Source organism: Drosophila willistoni (genome assembly GCF_018902025.1).
Source record: "Drosophila willistoni isolate 14030-0811.24 chromosome 2L unlocalized genomic scaffold, UCI_dwil_1.1 Seg168, whole genome shotgun sequence".
Lineage (NCBI taxonomy): Eukaryota > Metazoa > Arthropoda > Insecta > Diptera > Drosophilidae > Drosophila > Drosophila willistoni.
Window position 1 is genome coordinate 6712218 of NW_025814047.1, and position 14155 is coordinate 6726372.

General features: G+C 40.1%; 3 protein-coding genes across 5 annotated transcripts; all 3 read left to right on the forward strand.

Annotated features, from left to right (window-relative positions):
- Window positions 1–136: 136 nt before the first annotated feature.
- Window positions 137–3120, forward strand: LOC6640830 (pre-mRNA-splicing factor syf1 homolog). The gene is made up of 3 exons (XM_002063970.3): window positions 137–265; window positions 328–2361; window positions 2424–3120. The coding sequence occupies exons 1-3, from the start codon at window positions 218–220 to the stop codon at window positions 3000–3002; spliced, it is 2661 nt and encodes an 886-aa protein (XP_002064006.1). The 5' UTR covers window positions 137–217; the 3' UTR covers window positions 3003–3120.
- An 858-nt stretch (window positions 3121–3978) lies between these two features.
- Window positions 3979–6103, forward strand: LOC124459941 (cytosol aminopeptidase). The gene has a single exon (XM_047009811.1). It carries the CDS (start codon window positions 4240–4242, stop codon window positions 5893–5895), a length of 1656 nt encoding a protein of 551 aa, XP_046865767.1. The 5' UTR covers window positions 3979–4239; the 3' UTR covers window positions 5896–6103.
- A 278-nt stretch (window positions 6104–6381) lies between these two features.
- LOC124459940 (basic salivary proline-rich protein 1-like) lies at window positions 6382–11010 on the forward strand. 3 transcript variants are annotated; one of them, XM_047009810.1, is made up of 6 exons: window positions 6382–6471; window positions 8526–9217; window positions 9279–9370; window positions 9435–9783; window positions 9848–10303; window positions 10373–11010. In XM_047009810.1, exons 2-6 carry the CDS (start codon window positions 8570–8572, stop codon window positions 10502–10504), a joined length of 1677 nt encoding a protein of 558 aa, XP_046865766.1. In that variant the 5' UTR covers window positions 6382–6471; window positions 8526–8569; the 3' UTR covers window positions 10505–11010. The 3 variants fall into 3 exon arrangements, with proteins under 3 accessions (XP_046865766.1, XP_046865764.1, XP_046865765.1); XM_047009808.1 differs by lacking the exon at window positions 6382–6471 and adding an exon at window positions 7395–7633; XM_047009809.1 differs by lacking the exon at window positions 6382–6471 and adding an exon at window positions 7814–7933.
- Window positions 11011–14155: the final 3145 nt, after the last annotated feature.

The window sequence follows — 14155 nt, forward strand, 5'->3', positions numbered from 1 at the left end:
AAACAACACTAATCGATAAATCGATGTCAGCCTACATAATTCGATGTCGATATATATCGATAAACGATTACCTTGAAATACTTTTTCCCGCTAAAAATATTTAGCTTTTTTAATGTTGATTTCTAGCTATGTTCTAGCTGGTCACACTAACAAACAGCTGTTTGGAAGACGCGAAACGTTTTTCCGGCATTTTTTTTCCAACAATTTTGCATTAAAAATGCTGGCAAAAACAGCAAAACAAACGTTGGACGTGGAACTTAACTTTGTGAGTAATGACCCCGTGATGACCCACCATGTATTCTAAATTGAAATTGTTCTCTTTTTTAGGAAGAAGAGGATGTGCCGTATGAGGAGGAAATCCTACGGAATGCCTATTCGGTAAAGCACTGGCTGCGCTACATCGATCACAAGGCAAAGGCTCCGAATAATGGTGTTAATCTGGTATACGAGCGTGCATTAAAGGAGCTACCGGGCAGTTATAAAATATGGTACAATTATCTACGGACCCGCAGGAAGCAGGTGCGTGGCCGCATACCCACCGATCCCATGTGGGAGGAGGTGAACAATACTTTTGAACGGGCTCTGGTATTTATGCATAAAATGCCACGCATTTGGATGGATTATGGTGTCTTTATGACATCGCAGAGTAAAATTACCCGAACGCGCCACGTCTTCGATAGAGCATTAAGAGCGTTGCCTATTACCCAGCATGGAAGGATTTGGCCTTTGTTTTTGAAATTTGTACAAAAGTTTCATATTCCCGAGACGGCATTGCGTGTATATCGCAGATATCTAAAACTTTTTCCGGAAGATGCCGAGGAATATGTAGAGTATCTACAAAGTGTGGGCAAATTGGATGAAGCTGCTCAGCAATTGGCCTCCATAGTGGATAATGAACATTTTGGTTCGAAACATGGCAAATCCCAGCATCAATTGTGGAACGAGCTATGCGATTTAATATCAAAGAATCCCCACAAAGTTCATTCCCTAAATGTGGATGCTATAATTCGAGGTGGTCTACGTAGATATACCGATCAATTGGGTCATTTGTGGAATTCTCTAGCCGATTATTATGTGCGTTCTGGTCTATTCGATCGGGCAAGGGATATATACGAAGAAGCCATACAAACTGTGACCACAGTAAGAGATTTTACTCAGGTCTTTGATGAATATGCCCAATTTGAGGAATTGTCGCTTAACAAACGCATGGAACAAGTGGCCGCTGCTGGTGAAGATGCCACCGAAGAGGATGATATTGAGGTGGAATTGCGTCTATCACGCTTTGAGTATCTAATGGAGCGTCGTCTGCTATTGCTAAATAGTGTTCTACTACGCCAGAATCCTCACAATGTCCATGAATGGCATAAACGTGTAAAATTGTATGAGGATAAACCCACGGACATAATCAATACCTTTACGGAAGCTGTGCAGACAGTGCAACCTAAATTGGCAGTGGGTAAATTACATACTCTGTGGGTGGAATTTGCCAAATTCTATGAGACAAATGGTCAAATAGAAGATGCCCGTGTGGTCTTTGAACGTGGCACCGAAGTGGCTTATATTAAGGTTGAAGATCTGGCCTCCGTGTGGTGTGAATGGGCCGAAATGGAATTGCGTCAACAGCAATTTGAAGCTGCCCTCAAATTAATGCAAAAGGCAACTGTAATGCCCAAACGTAAAATCTCCTATCATGATGAAACGGAGACTGTCCAAATGCGTCTGTTCAAGTCATTGAAAGTCTGGTCCATGTATGCCGACCTGGAGGAATCTTTTGGTACCTTTAAGACCTGCAAGGCGGTCTATGAGCGTATAATAGATTTGAAAATATGCACACCACAGATTATCATTAATTATGGCTTATTCCTGGAGGAGCACAACTACTATGAGGATGCCTACAGAGCGTATGAGAAGGGAATTGCTCTCTTCAAATGGCCAAATGTATATGATATATGGAATTCGTATTTAACCAAGTTTCTGGCACGCTATGGTGGCACAAAATTGGAGCGAGCTCGTGATCTTTTCGAGCAATGTCTAAGCGATTGCCCGGCAGAGCATGCCAAATACTTTTACTTACTCTATGCCAAACTGGAGGAGGAACATGGTCTGGCCAGGCATGCCATGGCCGTCTACGATAGGGCAACTTCAGCTGTTAAAGAAGAAGAAATGTATGACATGTACAATATATTCGTTAAGAAGGCAGCTGAAATCTATGGTCTGCCTAGGACTAGAGAGATCTATGAGAAGGCTATTGAAGCCTTGCCGGAACAGAATATGCGTCATATGTGCGTGAAATTTGCTGAATTGGAAACCAAATTGGGTGAAGTCGATCGAGCCAGAGCCATCTATGCACATTGCTCGCAGGTAAGTGGCTTGAGAGAGACTTTTAGATGTCTATAATTAATTCCTTCTTTTCCTTTTGACAGGTTTGTGATCCTCGCATTACTGCGGACTTTTGGCAAACTTGGAAGGAATTCGAAGTGCGTCATGGCAATGAGGATACTATGAGAGAAATGCTGCGCATTAAACGCTCTGTCCAGGCCACTTACAATACCCAAGTCAATATGATGGCTGCCCAATTTCTGCAGACCAATAACAATGGCTCTGCCGCTGATACAGGCGCCGGGACCGATGCCATGCGGCAGCTGGAAGAGAAAGCAGCCGCCAAAGCTGCTGCCGAGGCAGCGGCCAATAAAACGAAACCCACAACTGCTCCATCGAACATTATGTTTGTGCGTGGCGAGACTCAGGGTGGCAAAAAAGACAAGGAGAATACGGTGGTTAATCCAGATGAAATCGATTTGGGTGACAGTGACGAGGAAGATGATGAGGATGAAGAGGAGAACACTAATGGGGCAAATCAGGAATCCAATGAAGCTTCTACAAAAGTCGATGACGAAGGTTTGGTCATGAAGAAATTACGTTTCGAACAAAAGGCCATACCAGCCAAGGTATTTGGCACTCTGAAGCCCACCAATCAACAGGGCGATTCTGATGAGGAATAATCTAAAAATGTCCAATTGTAACAAATGTTTAGATTAAGCGAAAAAAAGAAGTTTGAAATGTGTAAAATATACATACGACAAAGAAGGAAAACCTTCCTTTGATGTTAACTAAAATCAAGAGCAAAAAAACTAGAGAATTTGATATTGAGTAGAAAATGTTATTTATAAACTAAGGAAATTGAGATTATGAGATGGAAAACGAGGATTCAAAGACTTCCAAAAGGAATTCAAAGAAAGCTTCTGAGTACTAACTAATAAAACAAAAAGGAATGGGTTTACCATAGTCTATCAATTAGTTAAAGAAGTAATAAAAGTTCACGATCATTAAAATATAGTAATTACTATTTGATTTAAACATCTTTCTTAATATTAACAAACGGCAGCTGAAATCAATGTTCTCAATTCTTAAATAAAATGTCTTTATTTTATGCAAGTCAGAATAATGTTTTTCAATCTGCATTAAAATCTCGCGGACTGCATTTTTTGTAAATTTTCGCATAATATCGTGATCATTAAATAAATTAGACACAGATTATTTTTACTCTTGTCTTTGTTTCCAAATAAATTTGTCCAACTCGATATTGAAATTTCGTTACGCGTATGTTTCCTAACTAATTTATCCGCCTAATTCGTTTTAAATTTGGTAGTCAATGCGGCTTAAATATTGAAATTTTATTTTCTAATTTTAAAGAGATTTGGAAATAAAAGCCGTAGATTTTACAAAACGATTCGAAATAGGAATTGATCTGATAATTAACTCTTGGAGGGGAAAGTATTCATTACCGAAAACCATTTTATATCTATGCATATTTATTTTAGCTATACTCGATTTTGGAATTAAATCATTGTAGGGTTGGAAGTTGTAAAAAATCAATCCAAATTCTCAGAGGCATTCTCTCTCCATTAGGAGGCCGTTACTTTAATGTCATTTGAAGCAAACTGAATTTAGTTTTCTATATTTTGTCCCTACTCATTCATCTTAGTTGGCTCTCTGGGAATTGTTTAACTTGATTTTGTCACAATATTTTTTAAAATCAGTCTTTTTAGCCCTTTAGCAAGAACAAAACAAAAAAAAAACCTTAAACACTGGCTATATTATAAAGAATTTCTCTCACACAAATCTCTATTCGGAACAACGTGAAAAATTACAATAAATTATTTAGAAAGTTTGCTTTTAAGCTAATGCAATTAAACCAAACTCTATTCTTGAACTAGGCGAAGCAGCAGCAGCAGGAAGATGGCATCGAGTCGCATGTTGAATGTGTTCAACAGGAACATAAATCTCTATAAACGTCTGACCAACTCGAATCCAAATTCCCGTTCGAGTTCCAGTTCGCGGATGAGATTGTTGGGCGTGGAGGAGAAGCAGCTGCAACGCCGTCTATATGCTTCGGATTTGGTCGTTGGCGAAAGTCAATCCGTGATCAAAGGCGTCGTTGTGGGCGTCTATAAGAAGGAAGGCGAAAAGGATGCCAAATTGACGTCGAGCGGTGAGAAATTTGATGATCGTTCGCAGGGCAAAATCTCGGAATTGGTACGCGAAACGACCATGAAGGGTGAACTGGGCAAGGGACGAGTATTCATGAATGTCGACGCTGAGTTCCGGGCAGTGGCTGTGGTTGGCTTGGGGCAAGAGGGTGCCGGCTTCAATGATCTCGAAATGATCGATGAGGGCATGGAGAATGCTCGTGTGGCAGCTGGCGTTGGAGCCAGAGCCCTACAAATGCAAGGATGCACCGATATCCTAGTGGACTCCATGGAGTATCCGGAACAGGCAGCCGAGGGAAGTGCCTTGGCCATTTGGCGTTATAATAGTAATAAACGTAAACAGGATCGTACACTTATCCCCAAATTGGATTTGTATGACTCACCCGATGTTGATGCCTGGACCAGGGGTCTTTTCAAGGCGGAGTCCCAAAATTTAGCTCGTCGTTTGAGTGATGCACCGGCAAATCAAATGACTCCTACCATATTCGCTCAATCGACGGTGGATGCTTTGTGTCCATGTGGTGTATCCGTGGAGATACGTTCCATGGACTGGATTGAGGCAAATCATTTGAATTCCTTCTTGATGGTGGCCAAGGGCAGTTGTGAGCCGCCCGTTATTCTGGAGATCAACTACTGCGGCACTGCCCCAGATGATAAGCCCATTTTGCTGGTGGGCAAAGGTCTGACCTATAACAGTGGAGGTCTGTGCCTACGTCCCAAGGATTGCCTGAGTATGTATCGTGGTTGCATGGCCGGAGCAGCTGTTTGTGTGGCTGCCATTCGTGCTGCAGCTGCTCTATCGCTGCCTGTGAATATATCCGCTGTGCTGCCGCTGTGTGAGAACATGCCATCCGGCATGGCCGTCAAACCCGGTGATGTGGTCACCCTGCTCAATGGCAAAACTCTGGGCATTAAAGATGCCAGCAAGGCTGGAGTTGTCGTCATGGCAGATCCTTTACTCTATGCCCAGACGGAGTTCAAGCCACGGCTTGTGGTCGATTTGGCCACCGTGGGCTATGGTGTCTGCGCTGCTTTGGGTGGATCTGCGGCTGGCATATTTAGTAATTCCAATTTCGTTTATAAGCAATTCGAAAAGGCTGGTGGACTCACAGGAGATCGTGTGTGGCGTCTGCCATTGTGGCAATACTTTAGGCAATTGATCACTCCCAATATAACTTACGATATTTCTAATCGTGGTCGTGGTCCGGCATCAAGTTGCATTGCTGCCGCTGTGCTGCATGAGCTGGTGCCCTGTGTGGATTGGGCTCACATTGATATCCGTAATGTGGGCATGCTGACGCGTTATAATCCTTTGCCATATTTGCTCAAGGATCGCATGACTGGACGTCCAACGCGTACTCTAATCCAGTTCCTCTACCAAATGGCCTGCCCGGATAATAAGTAGAGCGCAGTACGCATCTGCCTCTCCAATCTCATTCGTATTTCAACGTTTTGTGATCGTTTTTCCCTTTAGTATTTAATTTTTTTTTTTTCTTTTTGATTTCCTTTTTAAGTTTTTTCTTTTTTTGGCAAAATTTTGTTAATTGTAGAAATTTTGTAATTATTTTGAATGAGAGTAACTGCAGCCAAGGCAAATGGCCAGAAAGCACCAATTTAAAAATTCAAAATGAAAATGATGCTAACTTTCAAAATTCTATATTGTTAAAATGTAACTGATACAAGTTCATAATCCATAAGTACGATGAATTAATTATAAAACAAGTTTGAATATACATAAAACAGGTACTTAAATTGAAATTAGCGCCCAGCTGGCTGGCGGTGTTGGTTAACGTTTTTTTTTTAAAAATCCCAAATCTAACTACACTCACAGTTTTTCATTGATCAACACTGTTGGCAACAACATCGACGGATTTTTCAACACTTGTGTGTATATAGACTGAAAATTGAAACGCAACGCGTCTTAAATTTTGTTAAATCATAACCAAAATTACACAAGCGTGCAAGCAAAACGTGAAAAAATGTAAGCAAATTAGTTTAGTGATTGTTACTATCGTTTAATTTATCGTTGCACTATCGCAAAGCGTTTTCGAAAATTGTTTGGATGAAAAATTAAACAATTTACGTCGGTCTCGGGTGTCTCAATTGCCTGTCTATGTATCTCTCCTTCTCTCTCGCTCTTACTCTGCTGACAAAGCAAATACGGGACGTCGTGCGTCTGTGTGCTGCGTTGTGTGTGTGTATGTGAGTGTGTGTGTGTGTAAGTTAGAAGCAAAAGCGAAGAAAATATAATGAAAATGGAAGTGTAGGAAATGAAAATGTTGAAAATTGGTTTTCCTTGTAAAAAAAAAAATCGTCTCAAAGACGCGTCGCGATTCCGAAATGAACTGAGATAAAAAACATTATATACAAAAACAGTCAACGCTCTCCCTCGAACTGCCGCGCCACCACAAGCCCCTTGCTCCATGACCCCGTGGCCTGTTATACCCTCTTTCTCTGTCTCGCCCCACCGCGTCCCCCTCGGAGAACGTATTGAAAAATAGCATTGGGCAGCCGCAGCCGGGTCGGTTCGCGTACGGAATATCTCTGTCTTGCTCGCGCTCTTCGACGATGACATATGACAGCTGCCGCTTTCGTTTGATCCCCTTTTACGATACGTTTTGACCTGCCCTCGCGTTTGCGTTTGCCACAATAATAACTCTTCTATGTTCTCTCTATTGCTCTCGCTCTCTGACCCTTCTCTCGTACCACCTCATTGTTATTGCTCTTGTTGTTGTTGTTAATTGCTGTTAATTGTTGTTTTTGTACGCCATTTCTAATGCCTATGTCTCTCTCTCTTTTTCTCTCTCACATGTTTTATAATTGTAAAATATATTTGCAGCTATTTTTGTTTGTGTTTTTTTGAATGCAAAAAGAAAAAGAAAAAAGAGAAATAAATAAAAATAAAAAAAGATGAAAATTGCAATGATTTGCATTTGAAATGGTTAAAGTGCTGAGTCGTGTTAAATCAAAGTAGATATCTTTATCTATACAAAAATATATAGAGAGATCCAAAATTGTTTATAAATCGTGCGCGCGATATTCCTCGAAATCACGCGTGCTATAATATAAATCGGCATCGCATCGAGCGATGGCTTCACGTAAGCTGCATATGGATAGGCAGCCCACAGCTGCACGCATAACAGGTAGATATATATTATCTGAAACATGGACGACAAAAGGAAAAACCCAAAAACAATCAAGAAGAATTTGCTACCTGAATACCTAGAAGATTAAGACAGAAGCGTTTGAGCCGATGATAATAAAAGACGCAACTGAGGAGGGCTTTACTTTCATGAACTTAACCTAAACTAGACTCAAACATTTCGCACTCATTTGCAAGATCACTCCCATAGGGATAAGACGATAAGCAAGTAAAACAACAATTCAAGTTCCAAAAAGTGATATTTTTTTAAAAATTACTAAAACGAATAACGGTTAAATGTGTGAGTTACTATCGATAGGGCAACGGATATATCTATACACATATGTGTTTCAATTAAACAACTTTAAAAAAAATGTTCGAAAAACTTTAAATGCTTGTTCATCCGTCTGAATCTGTGAATTGTTTACATCAAATTAAATTCAAATCGTTTGTGGAAATACATTAGAATATACCACTTTACTACTTTTGAATGCACTTTCCAAAAAAACATTCAACGTCAGTTTATCACTCTATATGTGGAGATTGTTTATACCGAATTTAAACTAAATCGTTCGTTGAAATTCCTTCTGGAAATCAAACCAAGTTGCGCTACTGAAGCATAGACGAACTTTATTTACATTTCTCATCGTCCGTTTACAGATTTCAACCAAAGAAAATGAATTTTGACAAAAATTTAACGAACTATAATAGTAATTGCATTGAGAATTTCATTATGAATGCTATCAGAAATCTTGTTGAAGCACTTGCGTCCACTATAATGGAATATTCATTATATCAAATCCTATCTGAATATAGGAAATTTTAAGTTTTAGGCTCAGAGAAGCACTTTGAGGATCAATATGTTAATTACTCGATTTATATCTCTCTTGCAGATCCATCTTTACCAGCTGGTAAGCGTCGTGAAATCGATAACGTCATGAAGAAGGCACGAGCCAATACCACCAATGATTATTGGGACAAGAAACTTATTGAAGCCGAGGAAAAGGATCCAAATCGTTGGCGTCACACTGGCTACAAGAAAATGTATATACAAGGCGAAAGCAGTTCTGGCGAATCGGAACGCGATGGACGCGATGCGGGAGCACCAAGTTATGGCAGTGCCAGTCGTTATCCACCACCGCCGGGAGGTGGAGGGGGAGGCGTTGGAGGACCATCGCAGGGTTCAGTTTCATCGGCGCGTTATGGACGCTCACGCTCCCCCCACTCGCGTAGTCGCTCCCGTTTGCGTAAATCGCCGCCATTGTCACCGCCACCGCGTCGTCGTTCGCCACAAATGCCCATGCCGATGCATGGAGGACGTGGACCGCGTTCACCACGATCACCCAACGAGATGATGCGTCGTCCGGGCAATGGGCATGGCCATGGTGGCGTCCACGGTGGACGTCCACGTTCGCCGCCAGAGCCAAATAGTCGTGGCGGTGCCCGTAAGCCAACAAATCCGTCGCGTTCACCCTTGGGTCGTCGTCGATCACCGCCGCCATTGCCGCCGTCGGACAAGCGCGGTTTGCCACCGGGTGCACATATATTACCGCGTTCTAAGCGTCCACCCTCGCCACCACCAAGGGTAAGTTAAGCCCAGAAGATTATCGTTTATGATTATTAACAACCCATTTTTCTTTTAACAGCATTCTATGCGTTCGCGTTCAAATAGCTCGATGAGCAGCAGTTCGGATGATTCCTGTTCTCTGTGCTCGCCCAGTCATCATCATAGATCTCGGTAAGTGGAAATATTAAGATCATCTAATTGGGACTTCAACACTAAATGTATATTTTTGTTACAGTTCCCGCGGTCCGCGTTCACCGCCGCCGAAACCGCGTGGCCATTATCGTTCTGGGGCACCGCCATTGCCGCCCCCGGAATCCCATGGCCGTGTCCATGGACGTCCAACAACTCCGCCAACAGTTGATAAATATCGCGAGGCCAAAATGCGCCATTTGGGTCATGAGAATGATGGTCATAATATGAAAATTGGCCGTTCGTCACGTCATTCACCGCCGCCAGAGGATCCGCGTCTTAAGCATCGTCCCCCAGAGCCACCAGAGCCGGCCACGGGTGGTTCAGGTCCACCATCAACAACAGCAGCAGCAGCTGCTGCCCAACAGGCCAAGAAAAAGAAAAAAGAAAAGGAGGTGAGTCCGGGAAAAAACCCTAAGAAGCAAAGGAAAGTTCTATTAAGCCATTTCTATTTCTTAGGTGCGACCGCGAATCAAAATTGAAGGTGAGAAACGCAAAAAGCCTACAAATGCCGGCGGCAATGGGGCCAATTCCTCATCAGATTCAGATGATTCGGGTGGCTCGGATAGCGATAGTGAGGTGGCAACCAATTCATTGCCCACATTTTCGGCAACAACGCGTCTAACACTGTCGGAACGTTTCGGCAAAATGGCCCAATGGAGTAAAATGGCTGATCGCAGTAATATGGAAAATATGCGCATCACCAAAGATTCCGCCGGCGGGGCATTAAAAGTGATGATCGAGGAGGGTCTTGAATCGCCGCCGCGTCGTTATTCGTATTCACCAGCACCGGCTGGTCATTTCCCGGAAGAGTTGGCAACCACAGCGCCGTCGGGTATGCTATCGTGGGATGATGTACGCGTTCGTTATGAATACTACAAGAGTCGTGGTTATCTAAGGGATCTGGATTTAAAGGTGAGATCCATGAATTTAAAATCCCTCGCAAGCATTTTGAAAAGTAATTTTCTTGTTCTTCTCTTTTAGGACTATATCAAATGGGAAGAATGGTGGTATAAATATCAAGAGTGGTTGAAACAAGAACGTTATTATGAGTACTGGGATCTGCGATCGCGACGGCGTCGCAAGAAGCTGCCAGTCACTCAACGTTTGAACTGAACACACCCATACAAGAAGAGGGAGTGAATAGCTAGCAATTATGTGGCATCATTCTAATGGACATATTTTTTTCTTCCCACTTTCATCTGTTCCCACTAAACAACTCATTCCCATACTTTTGTTTTTAATTTTTTTATCTTTCATTTTGTGTTTTAACTTCATTTAATCATCTTCACCTTTACCTCGCCTTATCCCTATTATTATTCACTTTTACTCCCTTTTTGGCCTTCATTTTGTACATTGAAAATGTATGAATAAGGAATTTTTTGCATTTCATTGTTTGCTTTTGTATCTAACCATTTTTTGATAAACAAGATCTAAAGTGTTTATATATATATATATATACATATATATCTATTGTGTAATCGGTGAGAAACGAAGAGAAGAGAAAAGTAAAAATGGGGGGGTTTCATTAAAGACATTTTTGTAAACGCTTCAATTATCCTCCCCGCACATTTACACTAATAAAAATGGAAAATAAAATACAAAATTAGTAAAAAACTTGACTACCTTGTGTCTTACTTTATGTTACAAATAGATTTTTTATTGACTTAAAAGTTTCTAAGTAAAAAATTTGTATCACTTTTTGCTAATTCGTTTTTGTAATTTGATCTTTATCAATTATACTTAAAGTTTTTGAAATGTAATGTAATGTTTCAAACGAATTAGGGAACATTTTACATTCAATGCTTTTTATTTGCATTATTTTTTAATATATATTTAACGTATGTACAATATAACAAATGAGCGATTATTTTAACAAAATTTCGGAGTGAGGTTTTACATCTAAAAGCTTAAAGAGTTGCAAATAGGATTAGTATTATGTTTTATTGTTTATTAATTTCTTATTAACAAATTTATAGCGATCTGGAAACTTTACTTGCCTCTCATTTTCAAATTTAGCCGCTGTATTTAACATAGTCTGTAAATAAACCTGTTAATTAACAGCGGCCAGTAATGTTAAAATTAAATGACCCAGTATTTTGACATTTCACTCCTATTACAGATTTAGTGCATAAGTTGGTCGAATGGCGCCACTATGCTGGTTTGAAAATAAATTTCCGTTAAACAAGATTAGAAATAACAATATATGTATTATTTTATTTTAAATTATTATAGTGCCCTATACTTATTTTAGTGCCCTATATTTTTTGTTAAATTGTGGCACTTGATTACTTAAAAAAGAAGTTTGAAGGTTTTAGATAATTTAAATCAAGTGAAATGCTAAAGAATGTGCTAAGAAAATGTAAGAGAGATTAAAATTCGAGGGTAATTCAATGTTTATTTTGACGTTGAGAGAACATTAAGTGTTCGTAAAATAGCTGAGCCATCCAATTGAAACCAATTCAGTCGATGAAGCCTGCTTGTCTGCACAAATTTCTCCCACTGGATATGAAAATTGACATTGGAAATTGAAACCCTTTAAGTACTAATTCATCTACCTGTCATGATTAGTTGTGAAGTGTTATTAACGGTACAAGTAGTAGTATATAATAAAATTACTATGCATTTCAGATAAATAATATGTCGATAATGGAAGCGCAAAAAAAACATGAAATCTATACACGCAGCCATTTCCATTTGACGGCATATAAATTGAAAAATTTCCATAAAAATGTATAATTATATGGCATATTTTCAATTTGCACGAATCGAAAAGGGGTGGAGCTTGGGATGGGGGGAGTGGGGCTTCAATGTGTCTGAAGGTGACACGCAGACGCCCCTTCCCCTTGCCACGAACACGTAATCATGGGGATAGTGGGGAAGGTCGTCACAGTACGTGTTCTTTGGTGTGTGTGTGTGTGTGAATTTCTTAGGTGTGATTTCCGTTGCACAAATTAGCTAACGGAATAGATTGTCCAGAGTGGGAACAGGAAAGGGAAAATGCGGGGGTGAAGAAAAGATATTCGAAGGTTATTGATAATTCGATTATAGCAAAATCATTTCTAATTGCTATAGAAAACGGCTGGTGGGAGTCCCGTTAATGAGCTTAGAACTCGGAGTTGGTACAGGGAATTGTGCCCCCCTCCCGAAAAAGCCATCAAAGAGAACAGTATTCAATTGGGGTGCTTCAATTTGGTCTTTAATAAATACATATATGAAATGTAATGTGAAATTTATGCTAAGGTGAAAATCCAATATGGACATTTGCAAATAAAGCGAATGTAATTCGCAACTAGTTCTAGCAGTTTACTTATTAGAAAAGTCAAGACTAACTTTTCTAATTTTTTAAGTTTTAGAAAGAAAATGTTCTGGGAACCGACTTCTCTAGCTATTGGCGGACTTAGAACGTATCTTACTTCAATGTAGATCGAGGAACCTTATGATAAAATGTATTATGGATATAAGTAAGCTAAGGAAGAAAAACTTAAGGTTTAGAAAGCAAATATCGCAGATCCCTTTCTATATTTTATATTATCTCCAGCTTCCTCCTTTCTTTGCCACTGCTCATAAGGGTGATAAATTTATGATATGTTCGAATAATTACAAAAATTGTTTTCTTTTAACTCATTTAACTCAATACTTATTTTTAAAAAATATTACTTCATGTATATCTTTTTTTCATTTGCAATTTTTCCAAAACGAAATATGTTTCATGTGGTGCTTGAATTCTCAGTTGACTTGTATCACTGGCAAAAATTTGTTAGATAAACTTTGGGCTTTGGCAGAGAAATGTTTTCTAGAGAACAAACAAGTTTTGTGTCGCTAAAAAGGGAAAAGAACTCTACAAAATGATGTAAACCTTTTAGGTAACGTTATACCAGGTTCCCTACTATCCTCTTCCCTTTTTAGTGGCACAAACAGAGGGAGAGAAGATGAGAGAGAGGGAGTAGGGGGAGTAAGTAAATTGTAGAGTTTGGCGCAAACGAGTAAAGAAATCGCTCATGCAAAACTGATTGACTGTAACGAAGAACTGTAAAAAAAAGGGGGAAACACGAAACTTGTTACAGTTGCTGCTGATTTCGGATGGCAACCCTAACCAACCTTGCTTTCCCTCTCTCTCTCTCTCTCTCTGTACTCCTCTTCCCTGTTGGAGTTATCCAATCTGTTGGTTGGGGCGGGGGGTCTGTTGCAACGCTTTTCATTTGCTCTGCTATTGCTGATTTTTATTGAAACGAAAATATCGCTGGCCGACCCTATCAATTTTTTTCTCGTCCTCCTCCTCCTCCTCCTCCTCGTCGTGTCGGTTTGTGTGTGTTTCCTTTTCTTTTTGTCGGTTGCGCACTTAATTGAAAGGAATTGTTAATTCACAAGACTGGGGCCAAAAACCATTGCCCCTTCTTCTCTCACATACTCATCTCCCCTTTTATCTCTCTCCATCTCTTACTCTGTGTGTAATTCTTTGTGCGTGATTGGTGAATTTCAACTATTTGGTTTTTTTTTTTGCCTTGTGGTGACTGTACCTCTCTGTTATTTCTGTCTTCTTTTTCCATCGATTTTTGATTTTCAAGAAAAATTGAATTATTTTCTTTATTTTCATTAATGGTTTGCGTGTGTGTGTGTGGGTGTAGATGGGGCGGTCCTTGGTCCCATTTCTTAAATGGCTTAGGGATTAGTCTTCCATTTAAACATAATAATTGCTCACGTTCTCACGCTTATGGGCCCCACTCTCATAATGTTCTTACTGTGGCTTTTAAAACCAATTTAGCG